Source organism: Pleurodeles waltl, chromosome 10, assembly GCF_031143425.1.
Source record: "Pleurodeles waltl isolate 20211129_DDA chromosome 10, aPleWal1.hap1.20221129, whole genome shotgun sequence".
In the NCBI taxonomy this organism is placed as follows: domain Eukaryota; kingdom Metazoa; phylum Chordata; class Amphibia; order Caudata; family Salamandridae; genus Pleurodeles; species Pleurodeles waltl.
This window is the reverse complement of record NC_090449.1, coordinates 526,526,019-526,550,866: the sequence shown is the minus strand read 5'-3', so window position 1 is coordinate 526,550,866 and position 24,848 is coordinate 526,526,019. Positions and strand designations below refer to the sequence as shown.

The 24,848-nt window shown below is 45.8% G+C and overlaps 1 protein-coding gene across 1 annotated transcript in view; it reads left to right on the top strand.

Annotated features, from left to right (window-relative positions):
* Nucleotides 1-24,848, top strand: part of MYL3 (myosin light chain 3) — a 185,604-nt gene that overhangs the window by 114,256 nt on the left and 46,500 nt on the right. The window contains exon 4 of the mRNA XM_069210955.1: nt 613-786. Within this exon, the coding sequence (XP_069067056.1) occupies nt 613-786 (174 nt within the window). The remainder of the gene's footprint in view (nt 1-612; nt 787-24,848) is intronic.

Genomic DNA, 24,848 nt, shown 5'->3' with positions numbered 1-24,848 from the left:
ATCCATATCTATTTACATTTGTAGGCAGGGCTATGATGATTATTATTATTATTATTGGTCATCATAGTTGTCATAGCAGTAGTGGCAGAAGCAGCAGGAGCAATACATAATCTGCTTAAAGTAGATGTTATGCATGTCGCATTTTGAACAATCTTTGCTCTATCTCAAAGAGGTCCTGCCATAGTACCTGCCATTTGGGTTAAGATTTATACTTTTACCCAGAGGATGGAGACACCCTCACCTTTCATTACACCTGAAAGTGGTTTCAATGTCCCAGCTATAGTTAATTGGCAAAGAATAGGCAGAGTAAGATGGCACAACAGACAGTGTGGGTATATGCCACATGGTATGATCCGACTGGGTCAATGTCCATCACTTATTTGAGACAAACAATCTTAACATGTGAACACTTTCTGGTGTCACTTGCTTTTGTTTTGTGGTTTCAAATAGTGCACCCTTCAAACGTTGTAATAGCATTATATGTTATTCATGGTTATTTGAAGTTGAATGTTTGCAGCAGTGCTTTTCAAATGTTAGGTTATTTAACTATTGCTATTCCTTTATAAACAAAGACCTTTTCCTGTCACTTTACTATGAACTGTTGTTCTTCAGATATGAACAGTAAAATGATGGACTTCGAGACCTTCCTGCCTATGCTCCAACATGTGTCCAAATCCAAAGAGAAAGGCACCTTCGAAGACTTTGTGGAAGGGCTGAGAGTGTTTGACAAGGAAGGAAATGGCACCGTCATGGGGGCCGAGCTCCGCCATGTTTTGGCTACTCTAGGTATGGAGTGGAATTATTTACTAATGTATGTAACTCTTTCTCTCTGTCTCCCAGCGACACCACATACGCCATTCTCCGAATATACCATGGCCTCACTTTACTCCCTAATTCCCTGCCATTCTCTACGTTTCCATCCCACCTTTTTTCACCTCTCCACTCTAATCTCCTGTGTTAGAATTATTTTGTGAATTGATCATTGAAATATCTACATTTCCCAGCATGTTAGCATGTATCCCGTCCATGGTGTATGAATTCATGATAAGCGGAGGACTAACCTTAAACCATTTGTGAATTTATTTTAGGAAATATTTTATTGAGTGTAACCTGGTACCTCAAATGTTTAATTAGACTTCACTTATCTACATCTAGAATAAAGTAACACTTTTGCTGTGTTGTGTTCTTAATGGGACTACATGATCCAGCACGCATTATGCTGGCGAATCACAATGTATCCCATTTATGTTTTTAAACTGATTGCATCTATGACTTATTGGACCATGTTGGCCAATAATGCTACTGTATTCTAATTTTATCAAAGCCCATGGGGGTGGGGAACATGTAAGTATATCCTTCCATCTCAGTGTTATGTCATCGAAATGTGCATTCTGTCTTACTTACCTAACACTGATCAATGCTTTTGTACTACATTAAGGGCCTGATTCAAACTTAATTGAAGTTTACTGTCCAGGTCACCAACTCCCCTTTGCACAGCGGTCAGAATTCCAATTTTGGTGGTGCTTTATTCACCTGGCAATAACTGGTGTGGTAAATATCTCACCATTATCTACATTTTGGGAAGTAAAAACTGCCAGAATTTAACAGGACAAAAGTCTAAGGTATTTATTGTACCGTTCAGAGTTTGATGCGTTATTCGTCAAAAACTCGGAATAGATACTATTTATCGCACCCAAGAAATATCATACCTCACGGTATTTTTATTTATCAGGTGTGACACGCTGGACTGCTGCCTGGGGGCGGAGGATCCCTTTAAATCTTTAATCGCGCTCCCGCCTTGCAGGACGTGCTGGACTGCTGCCTGGGGGCGTAGAAGCCCTTTAAATCTTTCATTGCGCTCCCGCCTTTTGAGATGCACGCGGGCGGCGCCCAGGCAAAGCCCGGGCCAAGGGCGGGCCCGTCCTTCACCCATCATCGACAGGAAGAGGCTGGCCCCCCCCCTTTAATTCTGTTTTTGGGGCCCTGGCGAATAGGATAGAACTGTGAAAAAGCGCTGACTGAAGAAGGAGAAGGAGGAGAAGGAGGAGCCTCTGTCATTTTGGGTATTTGAGAGGCTTTTTGTTTTTAGACACTTTGGGCCTGATTACAACTTTGGAGGAGGTGTTAATCCGTCCCAAATGTGACAGATATACCACCAGCCATATTACGAGTTCCATATGATATAATGGACTCGTAATACGGCTGGTGGTATATCCGTCACATTTGGGATGGATTAACACCTTCCTCCAAAGTTGTAATCAGGCCCTAAGTGTCTTGTTGATTTATACGCGCACCAGGTGACGGTGAGGACTATAGGATTATAGGATCACAACTTTCAGGCTTCTGTGGTAGGAAGCTGTGACTAGCCCTCCCCCTCAAGATAGGAGTTGAAGAAAAAAAAAAAAAACTCAGCCCTACCCCAGGTTAGCACTGGGCACTGGACTCTGTAAGGAAGGGAAAAAACATAAGACGTTCAGTTTCTTCTTTTCTCTTTCTAATTAAGGACTAGCTAGCCCTGATGGGGAAATGAAAAGGAGATTGTGGAAGGAGGGGCTCCATTCAGGAGGCCCCCCCTAGGTTGATAACTAGCATCTTTCCTCTGTGATGGGTGTCATTGAGTCAGAGATAGGGAGAGTGGAAGCTACTCTTGAGTCATCCCTTGAGAAAATAGGGAAAGGTGAGGGGGAAGAAAGGACTCCTCATGTAATATCTCCACTAACTAAGATAAGGACAGGGAATACTTGTGTAATAATGGATAAGGACCCCCGAGTAGATTTAATTACTTCCATGACCCCTGAGAGTCCACCCTCAAAAAAGAGTAGGCAAGTGATCCCTCCCCATGCTATAGTCCGCTCTTTAGATCCATCCTTGTCTCCTGCAAAATCTTATGAGCAGAAAAAGGACTCTGTAGGAATGCAGAAGAGAAAGGGGAAACGACAACCCAACCCACCAAAAAGAACTATGGGAAAACAGATAAGAGACAGTAAGACTTCTGAGCCCTCTAATGACTGTTTTATCAATGAAGAATCAACTCAGGGGTATAAAAAAGTTATGTTCTTTGGTTCTGGAGAAAGTGGTGGTCCTCGAGAAGGTTGACCTTATATCAACGACAACGAACTCTTCACCACTGAGGGTCGAATCTCAGATTAACTATACTGACTCTGTGCGCCCACCAGCCCCGGCTACTCAGTTATACCAAAATCACAGGCCTAATCCCGTCCAGAATCTAGCTTCTAAGCCCTTGAATCTAGTGGTAACACAAAATTCTATAAATGTACAATCTCGGTGGGGTACAGATAAGCGGGAGGATTCTGAGGGCCAGGTGACTATAAGAACTCAAACAACTTATCCAAGGATCCCACTGGCATGTGCTCCCTATATTCTAATTTTGGAAAATGTTCCTACACTAGGACACTCGCATTATGAGTCTCATGCATCATTGTTAAATAAAGTGATGCACTAGGTAGGAAAGCATTTGGGGAGGAGGGTAGATTTTTGCAATGACATTTTAACTGTAAGAAGGGTCCCCCGGTTTGGCTTATCCCCCAAGTCCTCACAAGGGGATTGCATAATTATAAACTTTAGGAGTCCCTGGATAGTTAGGGCCAGATGTACCAAAGGATTTTACCCATTCTGTGTCTATGGGAAAATGCTTTAGTACATATGGCCCTTAATGCCTTGCACCATCACTTCTCAACTATAACGCTACCTACAAGGTCTATAAGAGCACAACGATTATCCAAGTGTATTCTCTCTTCACCCAAGTACTATCTATCTGATCTAATTTACCCCGGTAAACAGAATCTTAGCCATCTTGGTGTCTCTAAACCACTCGATACCACCCTGACACTGTCTAATAGATTTGAGCCCCTGGCCTCTTTAGAGTAATGAGACTGACCATTAGCAAATGGGTCACCCTTACAGGGGACTCCAGAGTTAAATTCACTGCATCAGTCCTTTCTGCAATCTAAGGGAGCCTCCGATATACTCGATATACGCGATACAACAGTTTTAGGGATTATTTCCTGGAATGTGGCAGGATTAAAATCAAAAATGGGAAACCTTGATTGGCTAAAATTAGTGACAGGGAATCTTTTTATTTGTTGCCAAGAGACTTGGCTTATAGAGCCTCCATATATTAATAGTTATTCCACATATAGGCGGTCATTCTGACCTTGGCGGGCGGCGGAGGCCGCCCGCCAAAGTCCCGCCGTCAGGTTACCGTTCCGCGGTCGAAAGACCGCGGCGGTAATTCTGACTTTCCCGCTGGGCTGGCGGGCGGTCGCCTTCAGACCGCCCGCCAGCCCAGCGGGAAAGAGGCTTCCACGATGAAGCCGGCTCGGAATCGAGCCGGCGGAGTGGAAGCTGTGCGACGGGTGCAGTTGCACCCGTCGCGTATTTCACTGTCTGCGCAGCAGACAGTGAAATACATGTAGGGGCCCTCTTACGGGGGCCCCTGCAATGCCCATGCCAGTGGCATGGGCACTGCAGGGGCCCTCAGGGGCCCCGCGACCCCCCCTACCGCCATCCGGATCCCGGCGGTCGGACCGCCGGGATCTGGATGGCGGTAGGGGGGGTCGGAATCCCCGCGGCGGTGCAGCAAGCTGCGCCGCCGTGGAGGATTCAATGGGGCGGCGGTACACTGGCGGGAGCCCGCCAGTGGTGCCGGTCCGACCGCGGCTTTACCGCCGCGGTCGGAATCCCCATTGGAGCACCGCCGGCCTGTCGGCGGTGCTCCCGCGGTCCTCCGCCCTGGCGGTCTTTGACCGCCAGGGTCAGAATGACCCCCATAGTGTCCCTGCAATTAAGACCTCCGCGGTTAGGGCTAAGGGAGGTCTGGCCACTTTTGTATCAGTGATGGCAAGGGGGGGGATGTGCGTGTCGTGGGCACATCCCCTTTTTTCTTGGCCCTATTTTTGAAATTATTAGAGCCATTTGATATATTGCTGATTAATTATGATAAAAGTACCTTCGACAATTCAGACACTAGTGTGGTTGGCAACTTGGAGATGACGATACACAAGGCAACGAATATTAGTAAAAAGGACCTAAGAATAATATGGGTTGGTGATTTCAATGCTCATTTATGTGAACCAGAGTATTTAGATTGCTGTGGGCTCCTCAATGAAAATGATTGTCTTATTCAGCACTTTAAACACTCTCCTTATGGGAATGCTCTCAACTGTGTGATAACAGCTAATTCTCTGCTTTTTCCTATATCTGTCTCAGAGGGGGTACCGACGTTTATAAGAGGAGATGCTCATACCACCATTGACTTTATTATTTATTCCAGAGAACTAAAACCCTTTGTTTGGCAGTTTAGGGTGACACCAACCTGTTTTAGTGATCACAACCCTCTAACTATTGAAATAAGCTTGGGTTTGAAGAGTGACCTGAGAATATAGAAACAACACCCAGACATGAAGTTCTCAGCCCGAAAAGGCCTTACAATTAAATGGAGAAAAATAGATAGTAACAACTTTTTAAAAGATCTAATGCATAACAAATGGACAGATGTTATGACAACTTTGAGCAAAGATATGCCCCCCATGAAATTGTCCATGCATTCTCCTCTTTAACAAAGTATATGGCTGAAAAACTACAGTCCACTGGCACTAACAACGTACGAGGCCCTCGATGGTTCACTCATGCATGTACTCAATCCCTAATAAATTTAAAGAAAATAACCAATGCATCTCCTCAAGATCGACAAGCAATTAAATTTGCTAGAAAGAAGTATAAGGAAACACTTGCTAAGAGGAAGGCTGAATTAAGTGAGTCTGCCTGGGAGGAACTGATCGAAGCAAGTAAAAACAAAGATACAACTGCATTCTGGCGAGTGGTTAATTTTCCATTGTTGAATGATAAGCATGAGATGACTATGGATACTGTCATTCCAGCTCAAACCTGCGTGGATTATTTTTCAAAAACTTTTTCAATGGAGAACAATGTCCAACAAGATGATATGAATTGCCTTATGACAATAGGAAATGCCTCAATCAGTGCGGCTTACAGTAATTCTATAAGTGTAGCCAATGTAAAACAGGCTATTCAAGATTGTCCTTCTGAGAAAGCCCCTTGCCCAGACAAAATTCCTGCTGATCTATATTAAGCGCTTCCAGATTTTTGGGGGCCATTGCTCACTAATGTTCTGAGATCTGTTATAACAGGCCCACTAGTAGAGACGTGGAGAGAGGCGATTATCGTCCCGATTTTTAAGAAGGGGGATAAGACAGATCCTTTATGCTATCGACCAATTTCTCTATTGGATAGCTCAGTTAAAATCTGAGGTCGAGTGATTTTAAATAAGTTGGAAAACTGGGCAACTGAATCTCACTGTCTTTCAGAAGTCCAAATTGGCTTTCGGCCTGGGCTGGGCACAGTAGAACAAACATTCAATCTGACTCTTATAGTCCAAAAATATACGAAAGTCAAAAAGGGGTGTATACATTTAGCATTTATGGATTTTTCCTGTGCTTTCGACACAGTCAATAGAGAGAAACTCTGGACGGCCATGTTAAGTATGGGAGTGGACAAAGACATAATTGTTCTACTTAGCAGACTTCATGCTTGTACATCGCCTCGAGTTCGCTACTCTCAGGAGGGTGGTTTAACAGAGAAGTTCCCTTCATTAAAGGGTGTTAGACAGGGTTGTTGCTGGCCCCTTTTCTCTTTCTTCTGTATATAAATGGGTTAGAGAAATTTCTCTGTGAATTGGGGAAGGACCTGCCTATTATTAATAACTCCCCAATTCCAGTATTATTGTATGCGGATGACGCCGTACTCATTTCAAGGACAGCAAATGGTCTTCAGATTTTATTGAATGCTTTGAATACTTTCATGGGAAATCTTGGTCTTAAAATCAATAGATCTAAGTCATTTGTAATGAAGACTGGGCCAAAGTTATCAAAAACTAAAAAAATTGTCTTAGACGGGGAATAAATACTTAAGGTCCCATATTTTACGTACCTGGGGGTTCTCATTGATGTAGATTTTAATTGGAAATTTTTAGTAAATATACGTTCAATACAATTTCAGAAAGCCATAGAAGCAGTTTTTAGATTTGAGAAAAGGTTGCAACACAAACCTGTAAAAGAGATGATGACTGTCTTTTCCAGCAAATGTCTCTCTATTGTGACATTTGGAGCTGGGGTTTGGGGATATGCAGAATGCTCGAGCCTCCAGACTGTAGAAAATAAGTTTTAAAGAAGGCTATTAGCAGTCCCGCAATCAACTTCAGTAATGTTTTGTCGTGAAGAAGTAGGCCTGAGATGCATATCCAGCTATATAAAGCTCCAACCCATATTGCCATGGCTAAAAATTTGGTCCAAACCAGAAGCTTTTTTATGTAGAAGGGTGATACAGGATTGTCTTTCATTATCACAACCATTGGGCATACCTTGGCTTAGATATGTCCACTCCTCCCTTCTTTTATTAGGACTAGGTGAGTTATTTTGCCACAAATAGAATCCAGGTGAGGAACCAGATACAGCAACTGCACCCGATGTTATATCCGACTACTATTAGCCTAGAGCGACAAAGGTTCTTACTTACTAGGTTACGTTTGAATACATTACATTACCTAGTAGCATTTCCTACACGTGGAACTTGGTTTAAGAACCTTCCACCATGTTTTTGCGATGGAAAGACATCCCAAAGTACTTTGCACTTTATACTCTTTTGTACTTTTTATGATACCCCAAGAAAAAGGTTTTTACATCTGTTATTTTTATCAAAAAGTATTGGAACTACCCAGCCTGCTTATTCTTATTTACACAATTTGGAAAATGTAGAAATAATACAGGCTGTGTTAAATTTTATATTTGTTGCTTTTGGAATTCGAAATACGTATCAATAATGTTTTTATTAATTTAATGATCATGAAATTTGTATGTTTGTATATATCGGATGTCTTTTATGGTCTATTTTCGTACCGAATAAAGTTAATTGGTGATGATGATCAGGTGTGATATGCAGCTACTATTACAGGAAGCAGCTCGGATTCAAGGCCAAAGAATGTTTTGGATACCCCATAACTTGCACATTTTACAACAAATCAGGGTATTCCAGGGTATTCCATTGAGGAACTGCTGTAGCACATGTTGTATTGGATAACAGAGGGGAATCCTTAGAAATGAATTTAGAGCAACTCGCTCAGCTAGCACTCAATGTCAGAGAGAAATTAGGGGCATATTTAAGAGAAAAAACAACAAGTGATGGACGGAATGCTGAACATTGTCAAACACTCACCCCCAGTCATAGATCTGGGTTTAATCCATCGTTCTTTTGCTCACCATGCCACCCCAGTTTGGACCCAGCCATATGCAAATCAGTCTTGACCCTGTTCCTCATGGGAACAGTCCAGACCGAACTGCCAAGCCAGGTCCTCACTGGACCGGAAACAAGCATCCTGGGACCGGTTTCAGGGTTTCACCCCTCATCAGCCAGGCTAGCTTGAATCCAGTGGCATGGGAAGCACGGGACCCACGTCTGGGCATACCCTTCCCACTTAGGGCGACAAAGCAAAAACAACAAGTGATGGACGGAATGCTGAACATTGTCAAACACTCACCCCCAGTCATAGATCTGGGTTTAATCCATCGTTCTTTTGCTCACCATGCCACCCCAGTTTGGACCCAGCCATATGCAAATCAGTCTTGACCCTGTTCCTCATGGGAACAGTCCAGACCGAACTGCCAAGCCAGGTCCTCACTGGACCGGAAACAAGCATCCTGGGACCGGTTTCAGGGTTTCACCCCTCATCAGCCAGGCTAGCTTGAATCCAGTGGCATGGGAAGCACTGGGTGGAGCCTAAGCACAGATCTCATGGTGAGATCTGATTGGCTGTCAGCACTTTAACCAGGAAATGCTGGCAGCCATTGTAGGATCAATATACATGATAACACACTTTTGAAATGCATTGTAGTGAATGGCGGGTTTTGAGAGTCACAAGGAGAACGTATGAAGGATGATGGCAAATTTGAGTTGCTATATGAATAATTTGTTGATGGTACCATACTAATTTTAAGAATTCCTGTGTTTTCTAAGGTGATTTTACCCTGCTGGGATATAATGAATCATGTTTGAGAGGAAACTGTTTCCCATGCATTTTTCATTGAGGTGATGGCTCGTGCTCCAGAAATTAAAATGAGAGCATATTCCATGTAAATTCACACTATTTTTCTCAGCTACATGAGAATGAAGTCTGACATTCTCAGTAAAACGTACTTCCAACAGGAGCAGCCTGTCAGTTGATTCCCTAGTGAATGAATGAATGAATGAGCGAGTGAAATTTCGAAAGCACGCAAATACCCATGGGCGTCTTAGTGGTAGAGATCTAGACATACTGAGAAGAATCCTAACTTCAAGGCACAGCCATTAGAGGGTGTGTGTAAACAGCCAGGATACCAACAGCTTACGAAAGTTGAGAAGACATGGTTGATTTCTAAGATGAAGTGGCATTTTATTCCATAGGTGGCTAACACTATAGACAAACCCAAGACCTACTGAGGAGGCCTTATATATCCTGGTGGTCGGCCCGAAAAAGTATGCTGCAGGTCTAGAATTTTGGCTTAGTTGGTACCACCTAATATCCCTAGCTAAGTAGCTCGGTTTAGTGCTATACAGAGCTTTGTGGGCTAGGCAAAGTGCCTTAAACTTCACAAGATTCTTTTCAGGGAGCCAGTGTAGATTGCTTAGAATATTTGCTACTGACGTATACCTAGGAACATTCTTTAAGAGGCGTGCAGCTGCATTTTGCTGTGCCTGTAGCTTTTTGAAGTACAGCCTGTCATATGCCCCTATATAAAACATTAAAATAGTAAATTGACATGACCATAGAGATATTTACTGATTTTTTTGTTGCTCAATAAGAATAAAAGGTAGCACCTTCTTTAGAGTCCTAACCCCTTCGCTGCCAGGCCTTTTCCCCCTCAGGTGCCAAGCCTTCAAGCCTTTTTTTGGCTGCTTGGGGCAGTTTGTGCATAGGCCCTCATAACTTTGTGTCCACATAAGCTACCCACGCCAAATTTGCCTCCTTTTTTTCCCAACATCCTAGGGATTTTAGAGGTACCCAGGCTTTGTGGGTTCCCCTGAAGGAGACCAATAAATTAGCGTAAAATACAGCGAAAAGTTTGCTTTTTAAACAAAATGGAAAAAAAAGGGCTGCAGAAAAAGACTTGTGTTTTTTTTTCCTGGAAATGGCATCAGCAAAAGGTTTGCAGTGCTAAAATTACCATCTTTCCAGCTTTCAGGAACAGGCAGACTTGAATCAGAAAACCCCACTTTTCAACACAATTTTGGCATTTTACTGGGACATACCCCATTTTTTGTATTTTTTTTGCTTTCAGCCTCCTTCCACTTAGTGACAGAAATGGGTATGAAACCAATGCTGGATCCCAGAAAGCTAAACATGTTTGAAAAGTAGACAACATTCTGAATTCAGCAAGGGGTAATTTTTGTAGATCCTGAAAGTGTTTCCTACAGAAAATAACAGCTGAAATAAAAAAAAAAATGAAATTGAGGAGAAGAAAAAAAGCTATTTTTTTCCACGTTTTACTCTATAACTTTTTCCTGCGTTTTCAGATTTTTGAAAGCAATATACCATTACGTCTGCTGGACTCTTCTGGTTGCAGGGATATATAGGGCTTGTAGGTTCATCAAGAACCCTAGGTACCCAGAGCCAATAAATGAGCTGCACCTTGCAATGGGTTCTCATTCTATGCCGGATATAAAGCAATTCATTTGCTGAAATATAAAAAGTGAAAAATAGGTATCAAGAAACCTTTGTATTTACAAAATGGGCACAAGATAAGGTGATGAGAAGCAGTGGTTATTTGCACATCTCTGAATCCCGGGGTGCCCATACTAGCATGTGAATCACTGTGTTCCCCCAAGTCTTCCGATAAAAAGGGTACCTCATTTGCGTGGGTAGGCCTAATGCTCGCGACAGGAAACGCAAGATGGACACATCACATTTCTACATTGAAAGCTGACATTTTTTTTGCAAAGTGCCTAGCTGTAGATTGTGGCCTCTAGCTCAGCCGGCACCTAGGGAAACCTAGCAAACCTGCACATTTTTGAAAACTAGACACCTAGGGGAATCCAAGCTGGAGTGACTTGTGGAGTTCTGACCATGTTCTGTTACCCAGAATCCTTTGCAAACCTCAAAATGTGGCCAAAAAACCCCACTTTTTCCTCTCATTTTGGTGACAGAAAGTTCTGGAATCTGAGATGAGCCACAAATTTCCTTCCACCCCGCATTCCCCGAAGTCTCCTGATAAAAATGGTACCTCACTTGTGTGGGTAGGCCTAGCACCTGCGATAGGAAATGCCCGAAACACTATCTGGACACATCAAAAGTATCAAATACAAAACAACCTGTTTTTTTTGGGGGGGGGGGCACCTGCGTTTTTGGTCCTGGGCTCAGCAGCCATCTAGGGAAACCTACCAAACCCATACATTTCTGAAAACTAGACACCTGAGGGAGTCCAGGGAGGTGTGACTTGTGTGGATCCCCCAATGATTTCTTACCCAGAATCCTCAGCAAACCTCAAATTTAGCTAAAAAAATCAAATTTTTTCCACATTTCTGTGTGGGATCACCGCACCGGCACAAATTTCCTACCCCCCAATGTTCCCCTCAGTCTCCCTGTACAAATGATAACTCACTTGTGTAGGTGGGCCAAGTGCCTGTGACAGGGAAGAGTCAAAAACATGTTGAAATTGAGGGGGGAACCAAAGCGGGTCCAAAAGGACAGTTTGAAAAAAAAACATTTTTAGGCTGACAAGTGCAGCAGAATTTATATCGGTATAGATGTGACAATGTTGGGTGGTGGGAATTTTGTGGATTCCTGCCGATTCCGGAAGGTTCCATCACAAAAATGTGGGGAAAATGTGTGATTTCCAGCAAAGTTGGAGGTTAGCAGGGCATTGTGGGTAAGAAAATGGTGTGGGGTGCATGTGAAGCACACCACTCTGGAATCATCTAGATGTTTAGTTTTCAGATGTGTCTGGGTCTTGTAGATTTTTCTACATGGCAGCGTCCCAAAGTCAAAAAAGTGCAGCCCTCACCATTCCAAGTAGGGCAATTTTGAGAGTTACCAAGCTCTCATGACCCAAATGTAAAACCAAAACCCAAAATAATCAAATGCCTTCTTGCTTGCCGTGGGATAGGATGTTTTAGTGTGTGGGGGGAGAGCTGAAAGACTGTTACCCCCTTCGGTTGGGGTGGGGGCATACCCAGGCCCATACTGGCTGGTGGCCACCACCCCACTATTTTTTTTTTATTCCATGCCATCTAGTAGACTTTCTGCCCCCCCAGGGTGTGGATCGGGGGTAATTGCCCCATCTGCCCACTGGTGGGTAGTACAACTTTGGCCCCATTTATTTGCGGTGGGGGTATGGCCATACCCCACCCTCTTATTTTGAAAAAAAAATCTTGCCTGGTGGGCTTTCTGCCCCGTTAGGGGCAGATGGGCCTTCCAAAAATAGGCCAAGCTGCCACCAAGGGGGGCAGATATGACAAACAGTAATGTGCTCCAATGGGGAGTGACCCTTGCCCAAGGGGCAGCCTCCCCAAACAAAACACACACATACGCACACTAATACCTGGTGTCTAGTGGTTTCTGCCCACCTTGGGGGCAGATTTGCCTAACACAAATAGGCTTATCTGACCCCAAGGGGGCAGAAATGGCCTAAATACAATTTTCCCCCCAGAGGAGTGACCCTTGCCTAGGGGTTCGCTCCCCATTCATAAAAGCATAAAGTAAATACATATATATATATATATAGCCCTGGTGTCTAGAGGTTTCTGCCCCCATGGAGGCAGATTGCCCTAATTATATTAGACCGATCTGACTCTGGGGGGGCAGAAAAGGCGTAAAAATAATTTGTCCTCCATGAGGAGCCACCCTTGCCCAAAAGGCCGCTCCCCTTATGTGTTAGTATAGGAAAAAAATCCCTTGTGTCCATTAGCTTCTGCCCCCCTGGGGGCAGATCGGCCTCACATAATTAGGCCGATCTGTTTTTGCCCCCCAGGGACCAACCCTTGCTGAAGGGGTCGCTCACTACACATAAAAGAAAAAAAAAAAGACAGAAATGATCCCTGGTGTCTAGGGGTTTTCTGCCTAATTATATAAGGTAGATCTGTCCCCAGGGGGGCAGAAATGGCCTAAAAATGATTTGCTCCCCTGGGGAGCGGCCCTTGCCCGAGGGGCCGCTCTCCCTTCATGTCCGTTTCAAAGAAAAACAGACAGCCCTGGTGTCTAGTGGGCATTTCTGCTGCCTGATTGCATCGCGATCGGGCAGCAGAAATGCTTGCAGAGACATGAAAGGAAAGGCCTTTCCTTTCCTTTAATTCGGCTGCTGGCCCCCTCCTCACGAGTAGAAGAGAAATGCTGAGCATTTCTCTTCCGCAATCACACTAGAAATCAAATCAAATCAAATCAAATCATTAACATTTATAAAGCGCGCTACTCACCCGTGCGGGTCTCAAGGCGCTAGGGGAAAGGGGGGGGGTTACTGCTGCTCGAAAAGCCAGGTTTTTAGGAGTCTCCGGAATGCGGAGTGGTCCTGGGTGGTCCTGAGGCTGGTGGGGAGGGAGTTCCAGGTCTTGGCTGCCAGGAAGGAGAAAGACCTCCCACCCGCCGTGGAGCGGCGGATGCGAGGGACGGCAGCGAGCGCGAGGCCAGAGGAATGGAGGAGGCGGGTGGGGACGTAGAAGCTGAGGCGTCGGTTGAGGTATTCCGGTCCCTTGTTGTGGAGGGCTTTGTGTGCGTGGGTAAGAAGTCGAAAGGTGATCCTTTTGCTGACTGGGAGCCAATGCAGGTGTCTCAGGTGTGCGGAGATGTGGCTGTTGCGGGGTACGTCGAGGATGAGGCGGGCTGAGGCGTTTTGAATGCGTTGCAGGCGATTTTGGAGTTTGGCGGAGGTCCCAGCGTAGAGGGTGTTGCCGTAGTCCAGGCGGCTCGTGACGAGGGCGTGGGTCACGGTTTTTCTAGTGTCGGTGGGGATCCAGCGGAAGATCTTGCGGAGCATGCGGAGGGTGAGGAAGCAGGCGGAGGACACGGCGTTGACTTGCTTGGTCATGGTGAGAAGGGGGTCCAAGATGAAGCCGAGGTTGCGGGCGTGGTCTGTGGGGGTTGGTGCGGTGCCGAGGGCCGTGGGCCATCAGGAGTCGTCCCAGGCGGACGGGGTGTTGCCGAGGATGAGGACTTCCGTTTTTTCAGAGTTCAGCTTTAGGCGGCTGAGCCTCATCCAATCTGCGACGTCCTTCATCCCCTCTTGTAGGTTGGTCTTGGCGCTGGCGGGGTCCTTGGTGAGGGAGAGTATAAGTTGGGTGTTGTCGGCGTAGGAGGTGATGATGATGTCGTGCTTGCGTACGATGTTGGTGAGGGGGCTCATGTAGACATTGAAGAGTGTCGGGCTGAGCGATGAGCCTTGAGGTACGCCGCAGATGATCTCAGTGGGGTCTGAGCGAAACGGTGGGAGGTAAACTCTTTGGGAACGGTTTGAGAGGAAGGAGGCGATCCAGTCCAGGGCCTGGCCTTGGATCCCGGTGGAGCGGAGGCGGGTGATTAGGGTGCGGTGACAGACGGTGTCGAAGGCAGCCGAGAGGTCGAGGAGGATGAGGGCGACTGTTTCACCGTTGTCCATCAGGGTTCTGATGTCGTCTGTGACTGAGATGAGGGCGGTTTCCATGCTGTGGTTGGTTCGGAATCCGGTTTGTGAAGGGTCGAGCAGGTTGTTGTTTTCCAGGAAGGTGGTCAGCTGTTTGTTGACGGTCTTCTCTATTACCTTGGCTGGGAAAGGCAGGAGAGAGATAGGGCGGAAGTTTTTCAGGTCGCTCGGGTCAGCCGTAGGTTTCTTTAGGAGGGCGTTGACTTCGGCGTGTTTCCAGCATTCGGGGAAGGTAGCAGAAGAAAAAAAAAAAAGTTGATGACCTCCTGGAGGTGCGGGGCGATGATGTCGTCGGCTTTATTAAAGATGAAGTGAGGGCAGGGATCCCAAGGGGCGCCGGAGTGCATAGAGTTCATGATGGATTTGGTTTCTTCAGTGTTGATGTGGGTCCAGTTGTTGAGGGTGAAGGCCGGGGGTGCGGGTTCGGTGATGTTTGGTTGGGTCTGGTGTCCGAAGCTGTCGTGGAGGTCGCTGATCTTGCGATGGAAGAAGGTGGCGAGGGATTCGCACAAATCCTGTGAGGGCGTGACGGCGTTGGCGTTGGGGTTGGAGAACTCCTTGACGATGCTGAAAAGTTCTCTGCTGTTGTGGCTGTTTTTGTCCAGTCTGTCAGTGAAAAAGTTCCTTTTGGCAGCGCGGATCAGGTGGTGGTGTTCGCGGGTAGCGTTCTTGAGGGCGGTCACGTTGTCAGCCGTGTGGTCCTTGCGCCAGGCCTTCTCGAGGGTGCGACAAGTTTTCTTTGATTCTTTGAAGGTGTCAGAGAACCAGAGAGGTTTTTTGGTGTTGGTCTGTCGATGCGTGCGTTTGAGGGGAGAAAGGTTGTCTGCGCAGTTGGAGATCCAGTTTGTGAGGCTGAGGGCTGCGTCGTTGGGGTCGGTGGTGAGGGTGGGTTGGTTGTCGGCAAGTGCGGAGAAGAGTTGCTCTTCGGGGATCTTGTTCCACTGTCAACGAGGGATGGGTTGAGTGCGGAGGTGGCAGGTCTTGCGTCGGAATGTGAAGTGGACACAGCTGTGGTTGGTCCAGTGTAGAGCGGAGGTGTGGCTGAAGAAGATGTGTTTGCTGGCGGAGAAGATAGGGTCGAGCGTGTGTCCGGCGATGTGGGTGGCGGTGTTCACCAGTTGCTTGAGGCCGAGGTTGGCGAGGTTGTCGAACAGGGCGGTGGTGTTGGGGTCGTTGTTCTGTTCCAGATGGAAGTTGAGGTCGCCTAGGAGGATGTAGTCCGGCGAGGCGAGGGCGTGCGGGGAGATGAAGTCGGCGATGGCGTCTTTGAAAGGGGCGCACGGTCCGGGGGGACGGTAGACGAGGGATCCTCTGAGGGTGGTCCTGGGGTCGGTGTGAATTTGAAAATGCAGATGTTCAGCGGCGAGAGGGGTGTCTTCGGTGGAGGTGGTGACGCTGATGGAGTCTTTGAAGACGATGGCGATACCTCCTCCTACTTGGTTGGTGCTGTCTTTTCTGGAGATCTTGTAGCATTCGGGGATGGCAGTGGCGATGTCTGGAGCTGATGAGGCGTTTATCCAGGTTTCCGTGATGAAGGCGACGTCCGGAGCTGTGGAGTCCAGGAGGTCCCAGAGTTCAACGGCGTGCTTGTGGACAGAGCGAGCGTTGACCAGGATGCACTTGAGGTGGTTGATGGCGCGTGGGCTGGTGGTCGTGGTAGTTGCGTGGTGGAAGATGCGTTTGCAGGAGTTACAGGCGAAGGGTCCATGGGTGCGCTTGGGGTGGGCTTGGAAGCAGGTGTTGGAGCGCCCGGGGTTGAGGGCGTGGAGGGTGGTGGGGTCGTAGCGGGTCAGCGGGGTAGGGGAGGGCTGGGGACCAGGGGTCGTGGTGCTGGGCGCAGGCCAGGCGCGGATGGGCGCAGATGGGCTTGCCTCTGGCGCGCCTCCGGTGCGCCCGCTGCAAGGTCGCGCAGAGGCCGCCATAAGAGGGAGGAGGGGGGGACAGGTAGAGTGAGAAGAGCTGGGGGAGGGGGGTTTAAGGGTGGAGGGGGGGTGAGTGTTAGAGTTTTAGGAGAATAGGGAGATAGATAGGAGTAGGGTTGAAAAGATAGTGGAGGGGGGTGGTAGAGGTGGGTGAGGGTGAGAGGTAGAGTGAGAGGATAGGGAGATAGGTAACAGAGGGGGTGTCGGGACGGGGGGAGAGATAGGGAAATAGATAGATGGAGAGATAGGTGGAGAGATAGAAAAATAGGTAGATAGGAGGAGGAGGTGAGTGAGGGAGTTAGGTGGAGAGATAGGTAGAGGAGTGAGGGAGGCAGGTAGCGAAAGGGTAGATGTGGGTGATAGTGAGAGATAGGTGGAGAGATAGAGGGGGGTGAGGCAGGAGGGCAGAGACAGGGGCGGGAAGAGACAGGAGTCGGAGAGGACCGAAGAACAGAAGAAGCGAAGAACACAGAAGAACTGAAGAACACAGAAGAACAGAAGAGAAGAACACAGAAGACCGGAAGAACACAGAAGAACAGAAGAGAAGAACACAGAAGACCGGAAGAACACAGAAGAACAGAAGAGAAGAACACAGAAGAACCGAAGAACACAGAAGAACAGAAGAGAAGAACACAGAAGAACAGAAGAACACAGAGGAAGATGCAGGGGACGAAGAAGCAGAAGAGCAGACGAACAGAAGATCAACAAAGAAGATACAGAAGACGAAGAGCAGAAGGCAGAAGACCACAGAGCAAGATGAGGAAGAAGAGAGGCGACAGGAGAGGCTGAGGAGCACACAGAAGAAGAGAGAAGATGGGGAGAAGAAGAGTACAGAAGAAGATTGCAGAGGAGGAGCGAGGAGGAAGAGACAGAGAGGAGGAAAAGAAGCAGGAGCAGGAGAGAGGGTGAGTAGCGCGGGGCAGGGCGAGGGGCTAGGAGGTGGGGGGTACTTACTGTGAGGTGGGTCTCAGGAATTCAGGAACCTGGAGGAGCTGGAGGAGCTGCAGCGGCAGGTGGAGCGACCTACCCTTGGGTCAAGGGTCGCTACCACTGTCGCGCAGCGGCCGCCATAAGAGGGAGGAGGGGGGGAGGGGTCAGCTGGGGGCGAATGGGAGCTGGGGGGCGGGGGCGTGCAGGAGGTCGCGGCGGGAAAGCGCGAGGGGGGGACAGGTAAAGTGAGAAGAGCTGTGGGAGGGGGGTTTAAGGGTGGAGGGGGGTGAGTGTTAGAGTTTTAGGAGAATAGGGAGATAGATAGGAGTAGGGTTGAACAGATAGGGGAGGGGGGGTGGTAGAGGTGGGTGAGGGTGAGAGGTAGAGTGAGAGGATAGGGAGATAGGTAACAGAGGGGGTGTCGGGACGGGGGGAGAGATAGGGAAATAGATAGATGGAGAGATAGGTGGAGAGATAGAAAAATAGGTATATAGGAGGAGGGGGTGAGTGAGGGAGTTAGGTGGAGAGATAGGTAGAGGAGTGAGGGAGGCAGGTAGCGAAAGGGTAGATGTGGGTGATAGTGAGAGATAGGTGGAGAGATAGAGGGGGGTGAGGCAGGAGCAGGAGGGCAGAGACAGGGGCAGGAAGAGACAGGAGTCGGAGAGGACCGAAGAACAGAAGAAGCGAAGAACACAGAAGAACCGAAGAACACAGAAGAACAGAAGAGAAGAACACAGAAGACCGGAAGAACACAGAAGAACAGAAGAGAAGAACACAGAAGACCGGAAGAACACAGAAGAACAGAAGAGAAGAACACAGAAGAACCGAAGAACACAGAAGAATAGAAGGGAAGAACACAGAGGAAGATGCAGGGGACGAAGAAGCAGAAGAGCAGACGAACAGAAGATCAACAAAGAAGATACAGAAGAAGAGAGAAGACGGGGAGAAGAAGAGTACAGAAGAAGATTGCAGAGGAGGAGCGAGGAGGAAGAGACAGAGAGGAGGAAAAGAAGCAGGAGAGAGGGTGAGTAGCGCGGGGCAGGGCGAGGGGCTGGGAGGTGGGGGGTACTTACTGTGAGGTGGGTCTCAGGAACTCAGGAACCTGGAGGAGCTGGAGGAGCTAGAAGAATGCTTCCAGCGCAATGGGAGGTGACCTCTGATGAGGTGAGCACGCTCTTGCGTCCTGACATCATCAGACGTCACTGGGGGGGTCGGGTGGAAGGGGAAGTGATTACCCTTCCAGCCATGACCTGGGGGGTGGGGTAGTGGCCCTCAGTTGGAGCGCTAGCACTTCCCCGAGAGCCGGTAATCGTATGTAATCGTTACGTCTGTGGTGCCCAAGAGGCGCAGCCACGGACGTAACCATTACGTCCGTGGCCTTCAAGGGATTAAGCTGTAAAAAACAGGATGAAGTGAGCTTGTTTACATGCTCCTTAAAAGATAAGTCAGCATTAAAGATAACCCCAAGGTTTCTTACCTTGGAAACAGGTGCTAGAGAGATCCTAAACCTTGAGGCCACCTCGACTGACCCTAGAAGGTTGGTTATTTTCCTAACATCAGGACCTCCATTTTATCTGCATTTAGTTTTAGACTGTTGGAGGTCATCCATCTGGCTATTGCCTTCATGCATTTACTATACCTGTTGGTCACTTCATATTCATTGCCCGGAATAGAAAAAGCAATCTGAGTATCATCAGCGTTGGCTATCATGACATAACCATAAGAGTGGTGGATTAGTTTAGCCAACTGTGCTACATGAATATTAAAAAGTGTGGGACTCAGTGATGACCCTCGGAAATCCAGATGGGGAGAGAGCAAGATTTTGAGCAGAAGTCCCCGAAGGCCACTGACTGCTCCCTATTGTTTAGTAGGAAGCAATGAGTTTATGTGTAGACCTCGAAATGCCTAGTCAGACAGGTGGTCTAACAGTACTGTGTGACTGACTGTGTCAAACACGGCAGAGAGATCAAGTAGGATCACAGCCACTCTGCCACCATCATCTTTTATGGCTCTACTCTCTTCCAAGACAACAATCAAAGCTGTCTCTGTACTGAATCCTGATGTAAAACCATACTGTGAGATCTCCAAAAGGTTGTTCTCTACTACGCAATCTGAATGCTGATACTAATATGTTTTTCCAATATTTTAGCAGGAAAAGGAAGTCTTGAGATAGGGTCAAAGCTTTTTTCCTTACTAGGATTCAGTGATGTTTTTTTATTTTGGTAGGATTGAGACATTTTTCCAGATAGCAGAAAATATGCCAGTCATGATAGGATCATTGAAAAAGGTCATCAGGACTGGAGCAATACTGTTGGCAGTCGCCTGCACAACCTTCGGTGGACAGGGGTCAGATGGTGCTCCGAATTTTACTTGATCGATGAGCTCAATCAGCTAAGCTTTTGCAGAAATCCTGATTGGGAGGGTAGCAAGAGAGGAAATGAGGTATGAAGAGTAAATGGACTACTTTAATGAGCTCCTTGGGGAAATTCATATCAATTATTGCCATGTAGAATAGTGTTCTACTGCAGCCTCCCATAGTGTTCTGAAGAACTCTTATTTATGACAAAAGTGTGGCACACCTGAAGCCATCTTGATTGAGTCAAACTGGTAAAACTTAAAACATTTAATTTAAAAAGGAAGAAAATGAGGGGGTTCAATTTGTCATAGAAATTATGGTTAGTGTTGTAGGGGAAACAGCCTTTACAATGAAGGCTAAGCCCTGCATGCTTTTGCCACGCATGCCATTACAACGAACATGCCTTTACCACACATGGCATTACAACATACTTTGTTGTAAAGGAATGAATGGTAAAGGCATATTTGTTGTAAAGGTTTTACAGGTAAGTCTTAAGCATATATATATATATATATATATATATATATATATATATATATATATATATATATATATATGTATATATATATATATATATATAGGTAAAAGTCATCTTTAGGTTCAGGGTAGGCATGGTTTTCTGTGTGGGAAGTTAATTTTTGGGTTTAGAGTGGGTATGGGATTTTGGGTGGCAAGGGAATTTTTAAGGTTTGGGGTGGGTATGGATTTTGAGGTGGCAAGGGTAATTTGTGTGTTTAGCGTGGGTATGGGTTTTTGAGTGGCAAAGGTAATTTCAGGGTTTATGTTGGGCATGGGTTTTTGGGTGGCGAGGGTAATTTTAGAGTTCAGGGTGGGTATGGGTTTTTGGGTGGTAAGGGTAATTATAGGGTTTAAGGTGGGTATGGATTTTGAGTGGCAAAGGTAATTTTAGAGTTTAGGGTGGGTATGGGTTTTTGAGTGGTAAGTGTAATATAAGGGTGGGTTGAGGTTTTTAGCGGTATACTAGGGTTTAGGGTGGCTATGGATTTTGGGTGATAAGTACAAATTTAGGGTTTAGGGTGGGTTTGGGTTTTTGGGAAGCAAGAAAAATTTCAGGATTTAGGGTGGGTATGATTTTGGGTTGCAACGGAATTTTTGGGGTTTAGGGTGGGTAGGGATTTTGGGTTGCAAGAGAATGTTTAGTGTTTAGGGTGTTTATGGTTTTTTTGTTGGCAAGGGACATTTTTGTGTTCAGGATGGGTATAGGTTTTTGGCTTTTCAGGTGTTTTTAGGGTTATGTTGGATATGGGCTTTTGGATGGTAAGTTGTTTTTAGGGTTTAGGGTGGGTAAGGGAGGTGGTTGGATTAACATATAGTAATTAAAATTACTTTACGTTAAAAAACATAAAAATTCACTGAAAAAAACAAAGGTTAAAGGGATGTTATAGTTAGGAAATAGAATTTAAAAAGACATAGAAATTAACTTTAAAAACCAAAGGTTACAGGGACATTATAGTCAGGCTCAAATTGTAAATGCACAGAACCATATAAATTCAGCTATTATAGTTTGAGTTATTTCATGTAACTATAACTTGTGCTCTAAGGTAACTATAACACACCCCCTTGCCATCCACTTCTAATTACCCCAGATAATACAGCACTCATGACATCTTTCAGAACATCATTGATAATGTTTCTGTAACGTTTGCAGTAAAATTATTGATGAGATGACTTTGCATGACGGATGCGCAAGTTATAGTTTTAATCTTTATAACATTTTCCCCAAAAAGTGGCTCAGTGATTCTTTTGCACACAGAAAGTTTAGGGGTGATCTGTCGAGCAGGGGCGGAGTAAAAGGGGGGTCAAAAAAGTTGAGTTTCCTATGTTCATGCCCTTAGGACGTTTAGACACGACTACAGACTGAACCGCTGGACAGATTTACACCAACTTTGGCAGAGTGCTAGCTTGCAGTGTGTAGATTACACTTTCGCTTATTTGGTGTAAATCCATTCAGTAGTTTTTGAGAAATTAATGGGAAAATAAATTTGCATTTCAAGGAACGCAGATCCTGTGCGATGATTTCCTAAAAAAGAGAAGCTTGTGCAGGGAAATGCACAACTCCGATTGGCTGCCAACATTTCAAACCAGGAAGTGTTGGCAGCCATCTTGGGACTCAAGCTTGAGCTGAGTTTCATTAACAAAAGTGTAAAGAAAAGGGGCCAGGGTAGAGACAGCCTGACCCCTTAGCTCTGGTGCTGGGGTCACAGAGGGACATCACCAGAGCAAAAAAAGCATTTTTTTCTAAACTTTTGCCGTGAAATCACAACATTAGTGGAAAAATTAAAAGAAAAATAAGCTCAGGCTCCCGTGCTTGTTTTTTAATAAACTCCCTGGTGGGCCAGGTCCTGGGGGCATTGTTTTTTTAAATGGGGGCCCTCCTGGCCCCTCTCAGCCCCGGGGACCACCACCTCCGAGGGCATGAATGAAAACCTATGCCGGGGGTTGTTAGTCCTCCCTGAAGCCCAGGGGACCACCACCTCCCTAGGGCTTTACAGAAATATGGTGTGAAATCAGCATGTGGCCCCCTCCCCAAAATAAAAATAAAAATTAGGCTGGGCCTGGGTGATGGGATCCCCTGGGCCAGAATCGGCCAGAGGACGGGGGCTACGTGGCCCCTCTTTCCCCTATCCGACAAAAAATATATTTTTAGGCCAGGCCCCTTGGGATGGGATCCCCTGGGCCAATATCGGTTTGAGGAGGGGGGATGCAGGATTGGATTATTAGAGAGCTTGGCCACAGGCTCTGTTGCCAATCCCCAGTGCGCACAGCTGAAGGCTGTGTGCAGCTCGGGGTTGGGTGGCAATAGGAGTTGGCCGCAGGGACTGGCTGCGGTGGTTAGATTAACGTATAGTAATGAAAATTACTATACGTTAAAAAAAACATAGAAACTCACTAAAAAAACAAAGGTTACAAGAATATTAAAGTTAGGAAATAGAATTAAAAAACATAGAAATTCATTTAAGAAAAACAAAGATTACAGAGATGTTATAGTTAGGCTCCCATTTTGAATGTACAAAACCATAGAAATTCACCTGTTGCAGTTAGAGTTCTCTCAAGTAACTATAACTTGTGCCCTAAAGTAACTATAACTCGCACCCTCACCATTCACTGCTAATTATCCCACAAATTACGGCACTCAGGACATCTTTGATAACACTGTTGATAATATCAATGTAATATTTGCAGATGAAAAAACTGTGCATGGCTGGAGCGCCAGTTATGGTTACCTTAGGGAATAAGTTATAGTTGCAATTAATGTGCATTCTTAACTTTGTCCGCTTAGTTTATTTCCCATTGGGCACCTAGCAATGTCAAAAGTCTATTTATGTTGTAAGTTAATGTCAGAATGGACCATAATAAACCAACACAGGCTCAGAGTTCCAAAGTTCCTTCCACACCTATGACTACTCACTCAGATCTGCAGCTAGTAACGCACCACACCTGCTTGGTCGCATCTTTTCAGAGAATACAGCAAATTGCATTAAACTGCATTAAAAAACTAAGTACATAAAATGTTCCCAATTCAGGCCATTTGCCAAACCTTTTGTAACGATATTTAAAAAACATTGGAACCCTACATCTTTCATTTCATTCCCTCCACTTGCAATGTCCTCGCCTGCTCCCTGTTTAATCATCTGTTCCAAAATGCATACGGTATTGCTGTAGCGAGAGTCTATACTGTACTATGCAAGAGTAGAAGCGATGATGGTCCAAATTAATAAATAACACAATTCACAAACCAGAGAAGGATAAAACCAGATGTATCAATTCAAAAATAAGGACAGCTCAGCATAAGAAAAAAGAAATACGAATGTAACGCTTTGAACAAAAACAACAGTAGTATAAAAACGTGAGAAAAGCATTATGAAAATGTAGGGCAGGTAATATTGAAAGAGCTTAGAAAAATGAATAAGTATTGAAACGTTTATTTAAAAAATGTAAAATATTGACAATACCCAACTCTCGTGGTGGTTCTGGCTCAATAGGAGCATTAACTGAAAGACCACAATGCGTAATGCCAGTGAGATAATCTACAGGAGACTTCGTTTTGACACAGATGAGAAACTCCCAAGTGAGCCAAACTGCAGTTGGAACTCAGCTTTGTACGTGATGAAGTCAGATAATGTTGGGTGGATTCACACACTAAGGGCCTGATTTAAGAAAAGTGGTGCGGCACCCAGTGCAGCGCCACTTTTCTTGTGCATCTTAGCACCCCTCTAACGCTACCATGCGTGAGCCATATCTAAGATACAGCGTACCATGGCAGTAGTTAGGGGAACTAGCATCAACATTTTTGATGCTAGTTCAGAGCTTTTCAGGATTAGCGTAAAAAATGTTGATGTTAATCCTGCAAAGCCCATTAAGGCCCATTGTAATCAATGGAGTGCCTCCTTTTAATGCCTGATCTGAGCAGGCTTTAAAAGTGCTGAAAACAATGACGCAAAGAAATCTCTTAGATTTGCATCTCTTAGATTTCTATGCACCATTTTTTCAGCCTTCCTAATGGGGGAATGCCCCCGTTGCATACATTATGCCTGGCACAGGCATAATGTAGGGCGATGTGTTACAAAGTGGCGCAATACATGCATTGCTCTAGTTTGCAAATTTGACACCGCGATTTTGGCCTCATTGGGCCACATTAGCATAAAAAGATTATGCTAATGTGACACAAGGAGGCAATAGGGGCTCTTAAATTTGCCCCTAAATGAAGTTTCAAGGCTCCATAGTATCTTTGCACAATCTATCTCAGCTGTTGACTACGTGTTGAGGGTGCTTTTTTGTCAGTGTGTGGCATTACTGGATTAAAAAGTTTCACATGTATCACTTTGGTTTATTTTTCCACTTTCACACAACGAAGCATAGCAAGCTGCCATCTTGTGCTGCATTTTTTAAAATAATTTCTTCCAAATGTTGATTTTCATTTGGACAACAAGTCCGACGTGC